The sequence below is a fragment of the Hypoxylon fragiforme genome (genome assembly GCF_022984875.1).
Source record: "Hypoxylon fragiforme strain CBS 206.31 chromosome Unknown GGS25scaffold_4, whole genome shotgun sequence".
NCBI classification, from domain to species: Eukaryota; Fungi; Ascomycota; class Sordariomycetes; order Xylariales; family Hypoxylaceae; genus Hypoxylon; species Hypoxylon fragiforme.
This window is the reverse complement of record NW_026054759.1, coordinates 1098653-1119958: the sequence shown is the minus strand read 5'-3', so window position 1 is coordinate 1119958 and position 21306 is coordinate 1098653. Positions and strand designations below refer to the sequence as shown.

General features: G+C 47.0%; 3 protein-coding genes across 3 annotated transcripts; 2 read left to right on the top strand and 1 right to left on the bottom strand.

The window, feature by feature from the left end:
- Positions 1-1019: 1019 nt before the first annotated feature.
- GGS25DRAFT_530715 (uncharacterized protein) lies at positions 1020-3820 on the top strand (the record flags this gene model as incomplete). Its single annotated transcript, XM_049265415.1, has 2 exons — positions 1020-1101; positions 1983-3820. The coding sequence occupies 2 exons, from the start codon at positions 1020-1022 to the stop codon at positions 3329-3331; spliced, it is 1431 nt and encodes a 476-aa protein (XP_049117598.1). The 3' UTR covers positions 3332-3820.
- Positions 3821-6313: 2493 nt separating this feature from the next.
- On the bottom strand, positions 6314-9455 carry GGS25DRAFT_485499 (P-loop containing nucleoside triphosphate hydrolase protein). Its single transcript, XM_049260551.1, has 3 exons — positions 8302-9455; positions 8165-8245; positions 6314-8111 (listed from the first exon to the last, which is right to left on the bottom strand). The coding sequence occupies exons 1-3, from the start codon at positions 9091-9093 to the stop codon at positions 6726-6728; spliced, it is 2259 nt and encodes a 752-aa protein (XP_049117597.1). The 5' UTR covers positions 9094-9455; the 3' UTR covers positions 6314-6725.
- A 6991-nt stretch (positions 9456-16446) lies between these two features.
- On the top strand, positions 16447-20424 carry GGS25DRAFT_223389 (uncharacterized protein). The gene is made up of 2 exons (XM_049256984.1): positions 16447-16854; positions 17055-20424. Exons 1-2 carry the CDS (start codon positions 16837-16839, stop codon positions 20376-20378), a joined length of 3342 nt encoding a protein of 1113 aa, XP_049117596.1. The 5' UTR covers positions 16447-16836; the 3' UTR covers positions 20379-20424.
- The last annotated feature ends 882 nt before the right edge of the window (positions 20425-21306 follow it).

Here is a 21306-nt window from a genome sequence, read left to right as displayed (position 1 = left end):
CCGATTGAATGGATTCGAACTTTTCTTCTTGTCAGATCCATGTCTTGCTCTGAATTGAGTTTTGGATTCCGCACCAAATGAGGCATTGTAGTGCTTTCCTCTTTTTTTTTTCTGGCAACGTCTTTTCCGTCTTTGTGGGGTTAAAAAAAAAGTTCGAGCATGGTAAATTGATTTTCTCGATGCGCGTTGCCCACGAACCCACGCACGCACCCGCGTAATTGGGTTGACGACATGTGCCAAGCATTCTACCACCTACGTATGTAATAAACTTGCAACATGTCTACGGGTCAGTTGCCTACTATATTCTAGGCACCCATCAGTTAGTTTAGCCAGCAATATGTAGGCAAGTGCCTATGAACATTGATGGTATGTAAGTATGAAATTCTTGAGAATACGAGTTTCGTCTTTGTGCAATTCTGCGCATTGCATCCACAGAGCAAATGGGTGTTTCTCAATTGCAAAAGTACACAGTTGGACAGTTTCATAGGAGGCAGTGAGATGCTTACTTACCTATCACATTTACCCACCTAGGTACACATCTACCTACACAGCCGCCACTATCGCGATCCGCTAATGAAACATCAAGGGTATTGAATTGGATGTTGAGTTCAAGGTTTAAGACCAATGAACACATATACCACATTTACATATATGATATATCTATCCTTACATCCCTAGATAGTATCATCACTGTTCCTGGCAAGAATGAGAATTTTGATGTGTAGTTAGTGTAATTCAAAAAAGAAAAAGACTGCAACTAACAACTTTGAAGTTTGAACTAATACTTGATATATCCTTACCAAATTAACCGAAGCTATCAAATATACCAAACTGGGTAAAGTACGTACTACGCCTCCATTGTTTTTCAACACCGGTGAACATCACGAGGGAGAAAGTCTCTCTTTAGGCCACTTTCCTCATTTAGCTGGCCGAGCCTAGCCAATCACATTCGTTTACAGCCAGAGAAGCTATCGTAATCCATCACAAGCCGTAACTTCGACAGGATTAGCGTCTTGGCGATGCAAGCCCTAAAGACCGACAGGTCGGACAAAGAGAGCTTTGATGAGAACCCAGATTTGGAAACGGTGTTAGCATCTTCAGGTCCGAAACTTCAACTCCAACGGTGATAAGATTCGATGTTTAAAAAGATGAGAACTATTTTTGAAAGAAACGTCAGATGCATACCTGGACATGATTATAGACCAAGTATTCGCAAAGTGTTGCGACATCGCATCGTGCATGTTGAAGATTAATAATAACATAACCCACTGCTACACACCGTTTTCTGCACTAAAAGACTCTACTACTAGGTACATAGGTACAGTACTATCCGCGCATGCTTCATACATACGGAAGAAGGCTGTGTGTTAGAAGGAGCATTGGTGCAAGGATTATTTCATGTAGTTCAAAACGGAATTATGGGCCACTAAGTGTGAGTCATACCTCTCTCCCCAAGCAGAAGGGGGGTTTGATTTTGTACCCGCCTAACTGTTTCAGCAGCCGGCTTGCACTGGAATTGGCGTACATTACCTTACAATCAATATTGTTAGTGGTTAGCAAGTAACTGTAAGACGACCTAGAAGAGGAATACAACCCGTGCGGTCCGCCTACCGTTTGAACATTTTGGCTGTATTGTATGTGAATGCCTAGGTACCTATGTACCCAGACCCAAGGTTTTTAGTTCCCCGCGACAAGTAATTGTTGCCTGAAAAAAAATACTAAAGTCGCCCACTCCCACCGAATTCAGGCACAAAATTTTAACTTTCCTCCTCTCTTCTTTTTTTTTATTCTCACTACAACCTCTTTACAATTCATACACATACAATCAATCAAAGTAGTTACAAATAAAGACATCACCCAAGATGCGCTAAGTTAACTTGACCTCGTGTCTCTCTTCTTTCCCATGTGCTCCCAGTAGCCAACGGTCAAAATTCAGTCCCCAAGTAACAACGACTTTATCCCCACTCAACCCTTTCTTTCAGCTCTCCCTCTCCAGGAAGACCTGAACTTCAACGAAGCTATTCTCAGCTCTCTACAGAGTTCTCGCAACCCAGCAACCATTCCCCCTCAAGACTTCCCAGTCTTCACCACGGATTCCCAACAGTCAACATGGCTTCCCTCCAGTTCACCACGCCAGCCGGCACAATCCGCGCAATCCAACTTCCCACCCCTACAACAGGACTTTGTCTTGTTCGACCAACAACCAACCCCCCAGAGACAGAACGTTAACCGCACTGTATCCGCGCCTGTCACAGCAGCAGCAGCCTTTGGATCTCTACACGCCAATCGTCATCACCCGTCGTCGCATTCCACTAGCGGTTCCGTATCGCCGTCTATTCAGAACCAACGAGTGAGCCAGATTATCCGGGCAACAGGGCATCAGACTTCTCCCTCTACGGCTTTTACCAATCGGTTTAATTCTTCTGCGCAAAATCAGAGTTTACAACAGTTTTACGCACCCCTTTCTTCTACTTCAGTGAGCCAGCAGCAGACTCGACCTGTTCGACCACCTGTGCCACTTTTCACGAACGGCATTGGGAAGCAGCAAAACTCGGCCAATATGGATCTTCAAGGTATTTCAACCAGCACATCTTTGCCAAGTGATTCACTTATCTCATACATTCCAGACGCTCTCAGTTTCGAAGACTTCACCCCCTTCGAGGGTGGAGCCACCACGGCTTACTCTTCCCCCGGAATCCCTGGCTATGATATGAATGTGAGCTCCGGTTCGGACTCCGTCAGCAACTTGAGCACAGTGTCGCCCTCGGACCTGTTCCTACAGGATCACTTCACATCTGCGCCAAATTCCAGTGCCATCACGAACTTGACATCGCCTTCCATGTATGGCGAGTCTCCAGACCTTCACGATAGTTACGAGGTGTCCCCCAACTACGGCGGTAGCGACTTTGACCACGGCTCGAGGGACAACTGGTATTCCTTGTTCCCTGACCAGAACGCGGTTTCCGATCCCACTCCTACCCCAGCCAGCAAGGCCGAAGTATCGCCAACGCTGGAGTCGGATGACTTCGAAGAGGCTGAAACTACTACAACTCAGTCTCGTCGCAAGTCCAGCCACGGCAAAGGGTCACCCAGCAACAAGCCCTCTTCTGTCGCTGGTGTGAACCCTCGTCGTCGGGATAAGCCTCTTCCTCCGATTGTCGTTGAAGATCCTCATGACCCTGTTCTCATGAAGCGCGCTCGCAACACGCTGGCAGCTCGTAAGTCACGTGAGCGAAAAGCAATGCGATTTGAGGAGCTGGAGGCCAGGATCACAAAACTAGAAGAAGAACGTGATTATTGGAAGAACAAAGCCCTTTCAAAAACCGGTTGATTTGGTTACATCATGGGATGTATTTATTGCGCGGACCGAACTGGGGGGTAGCCCCAACAACGGTCAGCCATTCCTATTCTATGGAAGCAGTGGTAACCGATATGATTTTACGAGTGTAGTCAGTCGATGATGCTACTTGCCTTTTATCATATATTATTAGGAGGTTTTCGAATCATTTCATTTTCAAGAGTATTTCACGGTCCCAGTATTATTAGGGCGACCAAAAACCGGGGTGGGCAGGATTTCCTATTTTCGTTGTCTTTTAAGGTAGTTAGCATATACCCTTCCCGTTCTTCTACGGGCCGGGAATCAATGAACCCATTCAACTGAGAAGAGATTATATTATCGTACATCTGTGTCGTTCTGTGTCGTGTTCTGTGACATGAACCACCGAAGTCCCATTCCCTTCATGCTTGTTGGTAGCTGAATGCTAGCCCTAGCCTTCCAATTAGGTTCCATGTTTCCCATATAGGTTACTTTATGTTGTTCATCTCAACTTTGCTAACGTCTTAGGTCAGTACCTAGTTAGGGGCATAGCTTGACTCAGCTCAAACGGTGTGCCTTTGCTGTGAGCCTTATGTTGTGCGCTTTAATATTCGTGAATGTTTTACCGGATTGCGATGACTGCTGATGCCAAACCCAATTCAGTCACTCTATATGTCTATAGGTATATTGTGGTGTATGCGATGTCTTGGTGTGAATGGAGACACGGGTTCTTAGGTATAAAGGTAGGATATAAGGTACCGGGTTAGGCTGGACTGCGTCCTTTTCTTCTCTTTCCCAAAGACGTGACATGCTGGGTTTGGGGTGCGTGTACGTCGTGAGTGGAGGTTGCTGCATTTTTTCTGTTTTGTGTGGGTGTTGGAACTCATGTTATAGGTTGTGTTGTGATTGTTCAGCATGGCTATCTAAGTAACATGTTCAAGTAGAGTATAGTCTTTTCGTCAAAAGCACAAACAAAAAGTATACTGGGTAATCTGAGGGCATACAAGCGTGTTGGGTGTAGAGAAATACTGATAAAAGGATGTGAAGAGTCAGATCCAATAGATACATACCTATATATCACCTTTCAAATCGCTGGGCAGGTAAGGTACCGTACCGTAACATATCGCAACCTCGGAACAAGTATCATGTAAGTGAATTCCCTCGTAGAAGTATTGATACTTCTATCTACTGGATACCGGTAACCTAGATGTATACCTATACTTAAGCACTACCTACCTCTCTCCTTTATATATACCTATCCACCACCAACAACCAAAGCACTTCTCCTTCTCATTTCTCACCACCTCTACGGAGTAGCCTCCCGATACGCCACCACACGCGCGGGCCCAAACCTCGACGAGGAATCCAAGCGTCGAGCCGCTGGCACCAGCAAGAGATTGCAACCCGAAAGCCTGGTCTCCATCCACCGTTGAAACCCCTCCCAGCAACGTCTGCGGACTCCGGACCTTTCCTTTCCTTTCCTTTCCTTTCAATCTCTCTCATAGTGTCATCTCACTGTCCTGGTCTCTCCCCCTTCCCGTGAGTCACAGCCAACACCACACCTAAAGAGAAGCAGACACAGATTACACTGCCCATGATCGTGCGGCATCACTGCAATACGCTCTCGCATTGCGCTGCACTGCTTCCTTACTACGCTACGAGATATACAACGGTACGGCTCTTCTTCTTCCACCCGTCTCTCATCCCACGCACTCCTTATAAGGGAGGGGAGCCATCGGATCCTGAGTACATCTTCCGTATCTCTTTCTTTCTTTCTTTCTTTCTTTTTCTCCCGGGCTCAGCGCAGCGCAGCGCTTCCAGTCCAAGGGGGGGGTGGTTTATTTGCAGCATGACCGCCACTTGGAAACGGGGGAGTTTAACCCCCACCCGGGCCACCTACATAGTCTCGGCGCAACGCAACAACGTCGCCGCGCAACCATCAACCTAAACCAAGCCAAACCGCCCATCCACAGTACTCTTCACCTACCGTCCCCCGAGAGATAAAAAAGGGGGAGGGGGGGGGGGGGGGGGGGGGGGGGGGTTAACGTCGCGAGTTGGGTTGGCACAGTACCGGTAGATACCTCTTTCTCGTTTGCGTAATCGCGAACCTGGGTGGACATACACGAGTAAATAAATACCTAAATAACTACCTAGAATAACCAGCTGCAACCTCCCTCTCTTCTTCTTCCACTTTGATGTAGGTACCTACCTAACCAAGCCCACGCGCGTGCCTGCCGGCTAGCACCGACGGCGATGGTTCCAAGGGTGATGTCTACATCGACGTCGACACCAAAACCTGCCAAATCATACGTCGTGGGGGGTTGGGGGGGTTTGTAACCTAGCGAAGTATACCTACGTGGATAGCACAGGAGGAATGGGGAATATGGAAGAAACAGAAAGAAAGAAAACGAAGATGCAGCAAGCAAGAAGTTCCAGGGCCTTTCTTGGTCTTGGGAGGGGAGGAAGGATGCTGAATATACATCGGGGCGTTGGGAGCCTAGTTTGATGGTCTGGTGACTGACTGATTGGCTGGCTGGCTTTCTGGTTCGATTTGAGTTGTAAAATCCTTAAAACAGCTTAGGTTAGGTTAGGTAGGGTAGATGATATCTTCCTATACCGACCCGTTCAATCAACTGATGAACTGGTACGATGAGTTTTCTTACTTACCTATGTGGGGAGTGATACATCTAGAACATACCTAGGTATATATGTGCATAGGTAGGTACTCAGGTATACTGTGAATGTGAATGAATGGATAGATGGGTACCTAGTAGTGGCATTAAGTAACTAAGGAGGTAAAATATACGACGCAAGATCGCTGTGTTGCAAGGGTTGTTGCCGCCCCCTTTTTATCTTTATCGTACGGGTGGAAGCTGTAGTGGGCGGGTAGGTCAGGCACTTACCTGACCTACACACTTGCCTGCTTAGCAGGGCATGATGGCTTCACTTTGGATATATATATTGGCTCTGTACCTACCTAGGTAGGAATGGAATTAAGCTTTGAGGTATATCGTCGAATATTCACTAGGTACCTACCTATCTAGTATATATCGTCCATATGCCTAGGCTACATACCTAGTACCCATAACCATGACTACTAGGTGGTTTGTATAATCAGAACATGTAGCCAGATGAAAGATGAAAGATCGAGCTTCAAGGATTCCCTGGAAGTAGGCTATTCTGATACATTGTGCTCGGTAAAAAAAAACTTACTGGGTAGGGGCATGCAGACAGCCGATCTGAGATCTCGGACAGCATCACACTTTCATTCAGCTGGCTCGTCATATGATTTATTTTCATATCCATATCTCGTATCTTCCTACGTAACCATCATATCATAACCTCCTAACCTCCCAAACCCCTTTTACCAACCCCCCATACCCCATACCACAAACCACACACACATCCGCTAATGCGCCTTAACCACGCCCGAAGCATCCGCCTGCGAAGCAATCCTCTTCTTGTACGCCTGCACATCGCCAGGGAACTTCCACACGGTGCCGTTCTCGCAGACCCAGAGACTAGTGCAGACGGTCTGGAGCATGGTGACGTCGTGAGAGACCATGAGCACGCCGCCCTGGAACTCCTGGAGCGCCTCGGAGAGGGCGTCCATGGCTTCGATATCGAGATGATTGGACGGTTCGTCGAGGACGAGGATGTGGGGGTTTGTGAGCGCGAGGCACGCGAAGGCGACACGGGACTTCTGACCTCCGGACAGGAACTCCATCTTCTGCAGGCCTGTTGTTCCTGTGATTCCGAACGCGCCCAGCGTCCGTCGGTACTCCTCGTCTGTGCGGCCCGGGTACTCCTTGGCCATGAAGGAGACGGCGCTCGTGGTGAGATCGAGGGCGTCGACGTGGTGCTGTGCGAAGAAACCGATGCGTAGGCGCGAGTGTTGGGAAATGTTGCCCTTAGTCGGCGATAACTTGCCGATAAGTAGTTTGAGGATGGTGGTTTTACCGGCACCGTTGGGTCCCACGATGCCAATACGCGAGTCTAGCTGCACGTCCAGGTCCACGTCCCGGAGCAGGATGTTCTCTGGGTTGTAACCGAAGGTGACGCCCGACATCTGCACGATAGGCGGCGAGAGCTTCTCCACTTCGGGGAACTTGAACTTGACGCTGTATTCGGTCTCGGGCGGCTCAAGGATAGGCATACGCTCGAGTTTTTTGATACGGGACTGTGCTTCGGCAGCCTTGCCAGCATTGTAACGGAACTTGTCGATGAAAGCCTGCAAATGGGCGCGCTGTGCCACATTGTTTTCGTATTCTCGTTTCGCCGTCTTCTTCCGCTCTTCCCTCGTGGCGTAGAAGGACTCGAAGTTAGCTCCCCTGTAGTAGTCGAGCCGTTCTGAGTGTTGATGTATGATGTCCGTCGCCACTTCGTTGAGAAATGATCTGTCGTGACTGACTACGAGAACTGTGCTTGGATAGCCAAGAAGATAGTTGGAAAGGAAAGTGATGGAGGGAACGTCCAACATGTTAGACGGTTCGTCGAGCAGTAGCAAGTCAGGTTCACAGAAGAGAGCTCTGGCGAGAGCCAAACGCATACGCCAACCTCCGGAGAATGTCTTGGTGGCGAACTGTTGACGTTCCGTAGAGAAACCCAGACCAGCAAGGATACTGGCAGCTCTGGATTCTGCCTTGTCCGACTCCATCTCGGCCAGCTTGGCTTGCACTTCTCCAAGCTTTTGATCGAGAGCTTCTCGGTCACGATCCAGCTTCGCCGCATCTACGGAAGTATCTGCCATAACCGATCGTGAGGTCTCGATTTCTGCGAGACGCGCCGTGATTTCCTGAAGATTGTTAGCGATGCTAATGAATGTGTTTAGAAAGGCTGGGGACGTACTCCTTGCTCCTTCAATAGCACCTTTCGCCAAACATCGGCATCCAAGACGGCTTGTAAAGCAGATGTGTCGTCACCAGTAATCTAGCACACGTTAATAAGAGAACCCGGTGTATCATCATTATCAATGTGCGTCTTACTTCTTGCTCGACGTGGAGAATAGAGATATGCGGAGGAATGGGCAACTCTCGTCTGGAGAGTGCTCTGAGCAACGTAGATTTACCAACACCGTTGTGACCAACCAAACCATAACGATGTCCGTAAGCTAGTGTCAAATCTGTGTCCATCAGGATACGCGTGCCACTGATGCTAACATCGACATTCTCAATCTTGATATCCTTGGTCTTGCCAGCGCCAGTGTTGCCAAGCTGCAAGGGGTTGACAGCCATGTAGAACTCCTCGTAGCTCTGGGTGTTCTCGGGCTGGTTGAGCAACCTGGAGGCCTCGTACTCGACATTCTTGAACTGCTTCTTGTTCTGCTTGGCAGCGATTTTACGTTCAGCTTTCTCAAGCTTCTTCCTATTGACCTTGGACTCGACCTTGCGGGCATTGGCAGACTCTAGATCGACGCTGCCAGTAGCTACGGCCAAGGTGGAGGACATATTTCGCTGAGAGCCGACCTGGATAGCCTGGTCAAGACGCCGCACGGCAGATGGGCCCTGCCTCTCGCCATTGCTACTGTTGGCTTCCTCATACTTGTCAACCCACTTGGAGACAAGCGAGCGGATCTTCTCCGGGTTGGAAGCAGCGGTATCCCCAGAAGCCGAGAGTAGGAGCTCGGTGATGGCAGCAGCAGCTTCAGCTAGTGGTGACAAATTGGCAGAATCCTCATCGCCGACCCAGGCGGTAGATGCATGCCTAAGATAACCTACCGAATACTCGGAGACGACGGGGTCGATGTCCGGGATGACGGCTCTGATATCAGCTTCCATATTTGACGGAATCAAGGGGGGTATGTAGTATGTATGATGGAACCCGGAGATTAGCTGATAGAGACCAAAGTCAAAGCTGGTTTTTTAGCCTAGGACTTTCCAAAACGGGGGTGAATTTGCGAATCTTCAGCTGGCTTGATGGGCTGGGCTTTTTGTTCCACCTAACAAGTTCTAGGGATTGCCCCTGGACGACAAAAAGAATAATACCCGCTGACAGCAACGTGGATCCGTTAGTTGTCAGATGTAATTTCCAGAATGCAGTGTCTATCAGCGTATAACCCTTTTGTTGGACTGAGGATGATCTTTGGTCAGCCTTCAATATATGCAGCTAATGGCTGATGAAGTCAGTTCTGGCACAAAATGATGAAGTCAGTTTTGGCACAAAATAACTAATATCGTCTGAATAATAAAATATGTGGACCTTTGTGTACAGTATGATAGTTTAAGTCCGATACTGTACTACTAAGTAGCACTTGCTGGTAGGCTGCTGCCATGACATCGGTTCATCCTCGGCCTTGAATAATTATCTAATTATGTAAGTACATAACTATCAATAACAGCATAACTTTATCAACCATAGTTATTCAAATAATTCAATATTAAGAATAACTACTCTTCTTGTTCTGGCGCAGGCTTAATAATACTCTATGTAACTTAAATAAAACTCCACGTTGATAACTACGGCGTACACCACCTACATATGTAGATCGTCACAAAAACATCTATGTAGCCTTCAAGGTTTGCTATGATACATACATAATACGATACCACACGATACTACATCATCCCAACGATCGACGGGGGGGTTTTTGCTCATGCTCGTGCACGACCACGACCACGACCACGCTTGGGACCGATCAATGTATCGTGCCTACCAATAGGATAATTGCCCTTTTACCTCGTTGCCACGCGTGGGAATGACGCGAGAAAAAAAAAAAAAAAACAGAACGATACATAGAAGAAGAAAAGAAGACGAAACATAACTAGACCGCTCGCGTATAACTAAACGCGTCTGGGGTTTGTTAAGTAGGTGGATATGCAACCCAACCCCAGGCTTTCCTGTCCCAGCTTTGGGTATGATAATGCACAAGTAGAGAAAGTTAAAGCGCGCATCATCCATCTCATCGTGTCGCGCTCTCTCTCGTCTCATCGCTGATTGGCTGTCCTACGAAACCTGCGTGTTTCCCAGCTAACTACACTACGTGCTACATAGTATTACTACCCGCCTGTCCGGCCGCCTGTTACAGACATACCTAGCCTAGGTTACTTGGGTCACGGATTCTTCAGCCGCCAGCCAATGTCTTGCCAGTACAGTACCCTACTGTAATCATTCTTTTTCCATTAGTTACTAGCAGCTGTGTGTGAGAAGCATTTAAAAACCAAAACCTCCAGGTTGTTGATCTTTTCGTTAACAACAATGTTCGGGCTGCGACACCCGACTATAGGTATCTGCTGGATATTCCCTATCTGGCTTAGATCTCCCCTGGAACGCAAGACAAGCTGGGTTGAATTGATGCGGCCACCGCCTGGACCCGTCACGTCCTCTTACCAGATGCAACATCATTACTTTGATTGATCGGTCTGCATGTAACATTATATGTATGTATGTGCACATGTGTGTATGTATATGCGTGTACAGTTTGATGTATAGCACTTTCGATGGTAGTTAGTAGTTACCAGTTAAGTTATGTAGTATCATGAGATACTGATTCTTGCAGTATTGTATAACTAGATCGGGGAGCCTCCTTTTCATGCGTGTAGTAAGTAACCTACGAGTCTACGACACGCGGGGGTCGTTGTGTAATTCTCGTCATACAATTGATGCGCTTCTTCATTTTAGTTATTCCTAGACAGGACTTTGTTCGCGTGGGGCATTCTTGCATCCCGCCCCTTTTTTTTTTTTTTTATCTTTTTGGGAGCATCCAACGTCATGCCGTCAGTGGCAGCAGTGGGCTTGAGATGCAAAATCCTCACGCAAATCCCCCTCTCAAACATGTTCATGGCAATGATGCAACGCCATCCGCAAATGCTCAATGATTTATAAGACCAACATGTCGGATGTTTACAAGCATAAATACCTATATATGTGATCAGTGCAGGCAGCTCGAGTGCATAGAGTCCGTACAGACATACATATGTACATAGTAAACTGCACATACTAAGTCATACCACGGTCATGAATACGTCGTGGGCGGCGTAGCACCTAGCCTCTAGTGTTCAAAGGTAAGGGGCCTTGTCCTCCACCTGTCCTTAGTAACACCGACTTTTACTTGTAGTATAACTAGTTGCGTGTCTGGGCAAATCCTAGGTAATGGGGGCAAAGACGACATGCCACCGCTGCTTCAAGGAGGAGCAAGTTTCACTTTTCGCTTTAATGAATGGTTCGCATACGGCGTAGTATGATGTGATTCTGCCGGGAATCATCGAGAACCTTTTAAAAACACAAAAAATTGGGTCAGTTTATGCTGCTCCTGGTTGCATTGTGGGAAAGCCGAGGGTTCAGTGTTGGTTAAACAGGTGCTGGGCCGAGCATTGCCTTCGAAGTGAGTCCGGACGGAATAAGTCGATAGTTAAGCCCTTTAATGTTCGGAGGACTTGGTGCGGTTGTACCTGCGCCGCTGGCTGTTTTTCTACGTACCGTAATAAATAATGTGAGCAACATGTTGGTGGTAATCAAGGGTCTCCCATCTAACTAATATCCGTGTAGATTTGTAAAAGAATGCATGTCTTAACAAAGTAGTCTCCGGAGGCGCTTCAAGACAACAACGAAGAGTATCGTCTTCCTGCTAGGTAAATCTTCCATTGGCGATCATGAATGTTCTGTTCCAACTTCCAAGTCCTGACTATGACCTACAGTCCAAGTGTGACGCCGTAACAAAAGAAACCTTGGAACAGTTGCTCGCATAGGTGAGCCATTGGCTAGGAGCGTTTCTCTTCACTAGCAGCCTGGTAGCCTGGTAGCCAAGCCGTTCCTTCGTTTGGTTAGCCCACTGCTCTTGGTTCTGGCCCCCAATCTCGGCTCTGGACTGGCTTTCCTACGTAATGGTTAATCGGCAATCCCGTTCGAAGTTCAGATCGAGTACACTCGTTTATGACTGTTGGTTGTCCTATTACTGTAAATTTGAAATTTAATATCTAAAGATGTGGCTGCGAATCTGAGCTCGATATGATAGGTAGATCGAGTTTCGAGTGTCACGATTCAAGCCACATCACATCAAATCTCTTTCTTACTTATATCACTGCACATTGATTAGATGGCGGGAGTGAGGGGCGTTATTTGGCTCTCTGAGGGGTAAGTAAATACCTACTTACATACCTAGCATATGTACGGCGTATGAAGTACTATGTAGGAAGAAGAAGACTGGGATAGGTACCCAGAGCTATTTTAGAGCATCTCCACATCTCCAGCTTTTTATGTCCGTTGCATTAGGTGCATACATGTCGATATCGTAGGCGGCAGGCTATGTAGATGACAATCGGATACTGTATTCTATATCGTACTTACATACGAACTGTGAGGTCAGTTTCCTTCAGTGCTCATATCATCGGAAGAGCTTAGGCAGGAGATAGGCGAGCTACAGCGTGAGTATATTGTATATCGGGTATCAGCTGTTTGCATCCGTCCGTCGTGGCTGGGAGCAGATTTTTGGGGGGATATCACCAATTCCACCATTCACTTACAACTGTGGAAGTTAAAATGAATATGGTGATATTGTGGTTTGTTTAATAGAACTTGTAAACACCGAGACGAGTACTAGGTAGGTAGATAAATGACGGAAACAACACATTAGAGACGGCAGTGACTTGTGATGGGAGCCGTCGGATCGTAACAGAACGGCAATATGCCTCATCCATGACAACTCACTATGTACCTAGTCCAGTAGGTCGGAGGTGTTGTGTCGGTGTGTCGGTTTGACGGCTGTGGACCATGAGTCTTGTATACATTGTACGATACAAGTGTATGCTTAGTAGTACTGCGAAGTGCGCCGCAATCTACATACACATGTATGTGTGTAAGCAACACTCGCTCGTATCTGTGTCTCGTCGTTCGACAGCCTTTTTGGTACAAGTCGTCACTAGCTCTTAAGAAATGTTCCTAGTGCTTCTTCAAGCAAGATCCCTGTGACATATAAGTAAAGAAGATCCTACGTCGATTTCCATTGGTACATGCCTTGGTGAAGCGGTTGTGAGGAAGAGAATATAGGTACTATGTAGGTAGGCAGTAACAGCAAACCGGAGAATAAGAAAAAGGATGAGCTAAACAAGCACAAGACTTACCTTACCTACATATGTATGTACTTTTGATACTACATAGATATATACATACGACCAACCTACCTGCGTGTGCCTACCTACAATACAAATACCTACCGGGCGGAAGGATACCGAAATATACATATGTACCGATAGTCAGAAAATCTTGTGAGGATAGACCGCTTAGTTGGGACATGAGAGGCGCTGTCGAGTGGTTGCACGATCTGCTTATTGCTCACGGAGCACAGCTTGTTGATGTCGTGATTCGTGACAAGTGATGACGGTAAATAGCAAGCCATTGGTGGAAACGAAGGATGCATGTGGTTGGTTATGGAGGCTTCTTAAGGAGGGGGGAACACAAGCAGGCATTGGCGCTGAAGCGGCAAGCATCAATGATGGAAATGCAAGTACACTGCCGTAATAGCAACCATATGACGCAGCTGGGAGATTCCCCTTGCTGTTTTATACATGGGCTTTCTTTTGATTTTTTTTTTTAATTAGGATAATAATAGTAATCCCAACGGAAGAAGAACATTGAACATTGAAGTCTCTCTTCGTCGACATGCCAAGATAAAGTAACAACTTGGAAGTATTTATGGCAACTTTAATGTTGATTATGTGCGGAGTATTATTGATACTAGACACTGAATGCCATTGTCTTCTATTACATTATGTACATATGTACCTACATATTCGAAACATCAATTGATCATAAGATATAAGTACAATACCATGTAACTAAAGCTAAGAAAACTTTAACCTAATATCTACGCATTGTACTACCTATGTACGGTACCTAGGTACTAGGTAGTATGTAGTAAATGACTGCAGGTTGCTCCAGTCTCCCCTTATGTGCCTAACGTTAGGTACTTCCTTCCTAGGTAAAATCAAGAATGTATATAAACTTGCAGTAGTCTGCACAGCTAGCGTGGGTCTACTAGGAGATAGGACTTTTTAGCCACGAACCGAGAGTCTGGAACCACCGCACCTAAGCACAAGGGTTGCATAACTTCCTAACCTAGGTACCTACATAAGCTAGGTATCGTCATTATAGGGCTGTATCTTAGCTATCTTGCTTCCATGCGAACCTTATGTACAAGGTTATATCATGTGGATAACGTGATGTTGAAATTCAAACCAGTTGGCGAAGCTGATTTTAGTATACATACATGTCTACCTAGGGATAGGTATGTAAATAGTTATAGACAGACCAACTAGAACTGAGATGCAACCAACCCTAGTGTAGCTTGCTCTCGTGTGCTGCAGCTTGTTTCGTCGTCTAGAATTATAATGCTAACCAAAGGCCAATCAGGGACTCCGTACATAGACTAGAAGGTCTCGGATGGCAAAATAGCGCTAAGGAGGTTGCATCGATCCATCCATTCAAGGGCAACAACAAAAGAAATCAAAATAATGATAATACTGTAGCCCAGCAATGCGGAGTTGCGCGTTTGGAAGTTGGACAAGGGCCAATCCATACATAACACACATAACACATCCATGGATAGTTGCTAGGTAATAGGTATGTATGTTACTGTACGTACCTGTCGGACCTGTCCTAGCCTCCTAGGGACCTCCAGCGCTACTACTAACTAGGCATTGAATTCACCTAATACATTCAATGTTCAAGATTCAATGTTGATAGTTTATTTTTTTGCAAGACTGATAATAAAACATTCGGTCAATCTTGATGCCACAATAGAAGAAGAGAATTGGAGAATAATTAAGCATAATAGTTATCTGGACCCATCAATAATGCGCCTAGAAGCCTACTACAACACAATACCTATTAATGTATCGACTCCTCTCTCGAGGCTCTAGCCTCTACCTAGTATGTTCCTATGTGTAGATAGTTACATACCATAATAGCATGTAAACGTTTATCGATCGTTTGACATATGTGGACATCACGCTTTTGATTGGTGCATACCGATCCATACTAAGGTTACTTGTTTGGAAACTTTGGATTAAAGCATTGAGAAATGGTTACTTTAGTGCATACCAGTGTGTTTTCAACTTGAATGTTCTTCATTGATTCTACAATGGCGTTATGCACTGTATGTGAGCAAGGCATATTGTACTGTATATGCGTAGGGAACTTGCATTACATATTGCAGGAGACACAATTTTAACATTCTTAACAGCCCTTAACCTTGGCATAGCTGTCTGGTTGCCAGGTTATTAAGCGTTTTAAGCACCAATACCTCTACCTTAGGCAGGTAGGTACCGCCCAGGTAGTACCAGGTAATACCTGGTAGTGTCAATCGGACAACGTCGATGCCGGACCGCACTGTACCTTACCATACTGTATAAAATAGGTGCAAGCCTGCAAGGACCAAGGCGCGTTTCTTTCAATGTTCCCTGCCCCCAGGACCCAGGTAACTACTAGGTACATGTGTAGATACAATGGATACCTGTAGAGTTAGCGGTACTATGTACAATTTATACACTAATCGATATTAATAGAGCGCTGGAGGTACTTACTGCAAGTGAGGCAATGCATTGTAATCTCAAGTACATTCTCATTTCCCTGGGGAATCTGTGGCTTGTAATCTTAGATCCATCGTCAAAAGTGCACTCGCAGGCCGGGCCGCTTGTAGTATCCAGCTCCGTAAACATCCCGGGGACTTTGATCTGACCTGACCTGACCTGACTTTATTATTGTCATTATTTTTTATTCTTATTTTTTCCCCTTTGCTCTTGCGCATCGCAAAAACATCCCCATCCCCATTTCCATCCCAACCCCAATCCTCGTTTATCAATCTACTTTCTTTCCTCTCTTCCTCCTCAGGTTCGGGGTAAGATTGCAACCTGCAACATTCAGGTTCTAAGACCAATAATAATTTACCTTGCTATGCTATGCTGTGCGTAGATTGTTTCTTCCTGCTGCAGCTTACTCCCACCAGACCTCGGAATTAAGAAGGTTCTCTTTTTTTCACTTCTTATACTCCCTACAGCAATGCTTTCCCTGCTTGCATAAGGAGCCTCTATTAGGAGAATCGCAGTACACACTGTCCCTAGTAGCCACACCGGTAACGACGACAACGACGACCACCTTTTCCATCCCCTGGACGACAAACCTTTTTTTTTATGAGGCACTGTTGTTTTAATCTACTTTCCACCTGCAACAGGTCTTAATCTTTAATCTATTGCTCTCTTCCTCTGGTCGTGTTAGCCCTCGTACTTTTATGTCTAGCAGAGTAAATATTGGCCCCATAGGCATAATAAGATACTAGGTATCTATCCACCGTCGCGCCAGGCCACTCGACTTACGACCGCCGACCATCTGCTCGCAGGACCCACGTATTCCGTACAGAATTCTAGAAGAGCAGATTTTATTGATATTCCTCGACCTTTCCAACATTAAATTTCAATGTCCTAGGAGAACGAACAATGGTCACGAGTACGACACAGAGGGTTAACTTTTCTTCTTCCCGCCTCTCCACCGAAGGCTGCTCTCCTCTGTTCTCCTAGCGCCCATTTCTCGATATGCAGACAGTACCAAGTGTAAGTCCAGCGCTTCCTACATCACATTCGGGCCTTGTCAGAGCGATTGTAATATCGTAATACTTGCCTTCCTTCCTTTTTATTACCAGGGCGAATTTCTTTGGGTTTTGACAATTTCCCCAATTCCCTTGGTGGTTCCCCTTATTTTCTCGGCCTCCGTGTGGTCTATAATTATAATAATTATGGCTGATATGAAGTAGCTTATTGGTGCCGGCTCTGCGGTCGCCGCGGCGGCAACGGGTCTGGCCTTTGGCGAACTGACGGATGGTCAATCCCCACAGCACCCAGACTCAAACAAGAGAAAGTCAATACTCGGTGACAGAGACTTCCTTCACGTATTTTCATCCCGACCTGGAACGAGTACTATGGCTCCTGCCACCCCGAATAACGACCTCATCCAAGACTCAAACCAACAGCTCCCCTCTTTGAACGCGAGCAACCAACTGCATATTCCTCGGCGGTCTTCCCAGACCCAGACAACATCCCCCAGAACCTCATCCGCCCGAATTCCATCTGGTCGACAAGCCGATTACGCACCCACGAGCCCTATTGTAGAAGATTCGCGTGATTCCCTCTCCTCGAACGGTTCTTGGATACGAAGATTTTCTTTACGTCCATTATCCCAGCACGAGAGCCTGAGATCTAGTGTGGGCCCCGATTCGCCTTCCATCACCTTTTCCCACGGTTCCACCGCGCCCATGTTATCTAGTGGACACTCTCCTCCCCAGCTACCTCCCAATAAACTAGTCAAGCGTGCATCGGCTATCAATGGGGGAAGTGCAGGCCCTGTAGTACGGCGAGGATCAAGAACACAGATGACATTGCGAAGACCAGCAACAAGCCACCAACGATCAGCTACATTGCATCAGCAGATAAATGCCGAGGTGCGGCCAACTTTACCTGAGGAATCCTTCGACCAGTACCATCGTCCTAGGGCCCAGACGTCAGCAAGCCGAATCGAACCGGTCCTTGGTGTTGTTACCGACGTATCGTCGATGTGGAAGTCGTTTTGGCATTCTCGCTTGACTCGAAACGCAACGAAGCCTTTACCCCTAAAGACAAACGAAAACTCTACTTCACCTGGAGCAAAGCGAATCTGTGTTGAACACCACGGTCGTCGGCGGGTTTATCTCGTCAAACCAAGGACTCTCGCCATGGGCTCCTCTGCCGCGGAGGCGCCAATCGACATTCCTCCCGAGCAAGAAAGTCAGTCCAGCACTGAGGGCAGCCCACAGGCTTCGGATAAATCCTCTGTATCTGCGGAAGATAGTCCCTCGAAGCTGCCACGTCGATCAATTTCGATGCATTTTAGCTCACCCTCGAACTGGATTACGAAATCAGGTAGTCTCCGGCGGCGTAAGCGTGGTGATGCTATAGGTGGAGCCAGGCGACACGCATCTGAGCCTATCACAGCAAATACCCAACCAATATCGGCCGTTGGTTCAACTGATGAGGGAGAGGGTTCAAAAGAGGAAGAATCGAACCATGCTGAATCCGAGCTTTCTGCAATATTCCGTCCTCCAACTCGCAAGCGGAATACCTCGTCACCTTTGCCGCCTATCTCGAGGCTTTCAACTTTCCACATTGATTTGAGCAAACTCGGCTCGTTGTCACCCGACCTCCATTCTCAATTTGACGAGCGAGCTGTTAGTCCCACAACAGTTCCGCGAACTGTCTCGAATACGTCGCATACTCGGACGCTGGAACGTGCTTCCACCGTTGCTAGCTCTGACTACCATCGTGGGTTTATGTCTGGTGATGATGATGACACTGACTTTAAGACGGATACACCATTCGACTCTTTTCGAACGGTAGCGTCAGGACGGAGGAGAACCCTCGACAGCCCCTTGGAGTCAATGTTTGATGAATCGCCACCCAGCACTGGAGGAAATAACACAAAGCCAAAGCGATTGTCTATTCAGGATATTCTTGGCCCATCTTTCAACGGCGGAAACAAGATCATGGAAGAGGACGAAGGCCTTTCCACTCCTGTCCGAGGAGGAGCATATAAGGATATCGAAGCTCGGTTCCGTGCTGCGAACCTGGATGAGAATAATTTTATGTCCAGCCCGGTTTCCCCTAATTTCACCTTGCAGGCGGAGCATCCTCGGTTTTCACTAGATGATGATGACGATGACCTGGACTGGGGAAGAGAGGACGACAGCGGAATATATAATCACTTGTCTCCACCAGGCTCCATGAATTCGCGACGTGGCAGTCCGAACTCGCGAACTGCATTGGGTCCTGCCAACGGTAATCGAAGACCCAATGCGCGTTTTGATACCGCGAGTGAACGACCTCGGAGCACCGTGTTTGACTGGGCAGAACCCGCTGCCCACGAGAAGCATGATGGGGATGGGGTTTATCAGCGACCTAAAACGGTCCACGGTAAGCAGGAAATCGACATCAGAGGCGGACGTTCCGCGAGCCGTAAGGGCCCAGTGCCTGCCCATATAAGAAGCCAAAGCGTCCCCATTGTTCCGGATCAAGCCGAAGCCACCAATCCGACTCCCAAATTTGGTACCTGGGGACTCGGTCAGAAGAACGCGAGTGAGGATTGGGATGACGATTTCGATTTTGAGGAAGGGGGAGATCTTGGACCAGTCGCTGGAGAGAATGAAGACACTCGATTTGAGATGGTTGTACCTGCATCGATCCAGGCTACTCAACCTACGATCAAAGCTCACTCCGGACAGATACGAGAGCTCTCGCTTCTAGTTAATGACCTCAAGCGATTGTGTCGACTTGGTCGTGAGATGGATATGTTCCATGAATCGTCTACAAAACTTTGGCGAGAGGCTGAGGGCATCATTGCCTTGGCTTCCCCTGACGACGAGGATTCAACAGAGGTCACTGATTCGAAGCGTGATTCGTCTAGTACGCTTGTGAATTCTATTGATGCCCGATTCATTGATCAAGGATTTGATGGGGCTAGCTCTGATGACCAAGGATCTACGAGAGCGGTGGAAAGCCAACGTAACGTTGTTGTTCGTGACCGTCCCGCCGGTCGACGTCGATCGGTCTTTTCCCCAGAAGACGACATCTTTGGCACCTGGGATTCTTCTCCGATCGAAGAAACGATACCTGATCGGCCAAGAACTCCTGAGGATCAGCTCAGCAGCCTCGAGTGCGGATCAAGCAGCGTTGCTAGATCTGTTATGGAAGCTATGCACTCGCGACAGTCAAGGCTAAGCCGTGAAAACCACGAGCCTTCGTCTGGCAAGCTCAATTTCGATACAAATAGTTTAAAGGAGCTGGTCAAACGAGCGAGTGACTTAAGAGACGGTCTATCTGATATCGTTCGTAAGGCAGATCACCTGACACAGAGCCCGGTGCGGACACCAAAGCATACGAGGCCCGATGGAAGCCCTGCATTTACTCGAGTCTTTGATGAACCGTCATTAAGTCCGACAAGAAGAATCCCCAACAGTCATAGCAATAGCTCTATCCTGAGTGGCAATTCTGTCAGCACATCTCCGTCCAATGGACTTGGCCAACGGATGCAGATGATGACTGTTAGCTGAATCGGTACCAGCCAGAAATTATACCCCTAGTATAAAATGTTCGATTCCCCCCTTAATTCCTCCGTTCTAGTCAATTCACACTCGACGGGGGCTATTTATATGTGACGACGTCTATTTGATTTGCATAGCACGGAATCGGTTTTCGGATGTTTCTAAGCACCAGACCCGCATACAAAAAAGGACTCGTTTTTTTTTTCGTTTGACGATGCCGGAAAAATAAAACATGGAAGGGGGCATTGGTCGACCTGAGCATAAACTTAATACAATATTTTATTCGTGTTGTTGTCGATAAGATCTGGATACACTACTAAGTGGATCAGCTTGGAGGAACATTAATATTGGCTGATACTCTTCTACTACGACTCCGAACACCTCTAACGTCTGAACGGCTGCGGGTGACGGCACACCCAAAGCCATGGAATCACGGAGTATTACGAATATGAATTAACGACACTTGCATATATGGTTCATTCGCACGAGTTCACGGTGCTACCAGTCGTGGGTCATGAGAATAGATCTGAAGCATTCCTCGTTTTACGCATTAGATGGGGACCATGAGTGGAGGTAGAGACCCAAAGGACACGACAAACGGTCTTGATGGGGTTATACACAAGCAGCCGCCCTCTCACATTATTCATGGCCTTTCCCCAGGCGGGTGGGAAAGAAGGAAAAAGAGAAAGGGATACCGAAGATAAGGTAGTCCCAATGATATATCATTGATGCCTCTCGTTTGTCTAGCATATGCCATAGAGCTTAGTCTACAGGTGTTAAGCTTACGAATAGTCTGCATACTGAAGCAGTTTTATTGTGATGAATCCACCTACTGTTTGGGTTCAACTCGGATAACAAAAGAACAAAGCAAAAAAGAAAATAAGATTCTCGTTTTTTTCCCTAAATTTTTCTTTTAAGGGGCATGGCATCGGCATGG

What these genes read in the sequence shown, in the direction of transcription:
- GGS25DRAFT_485499 (XM_049260551.1), bottom strand. Translation starts at nt 9,093, where the DNA reads ATGGAAGCTGATATCAGAGCCGTCATCCCGGACATCGACCCCGTCGTC. An exon ending in TTCTCCACGTCGAGCAAGAA is followed by an intron (nt 8,246 to 8,301) that starts GTAAGACGCACA and finishes AACGTGTGCTAG; the next exon opens with ATTACTGGTGACGACACATC. An exon ending in TGCTATTGAAGGAGCAAGGA is followed by an intron (nt 8,112 to 8,164) that starts GTACGTCCCCAG and finishes AACAATCTTCAG; the next exon opens with GAAATCACGGCGCGTCTCGC.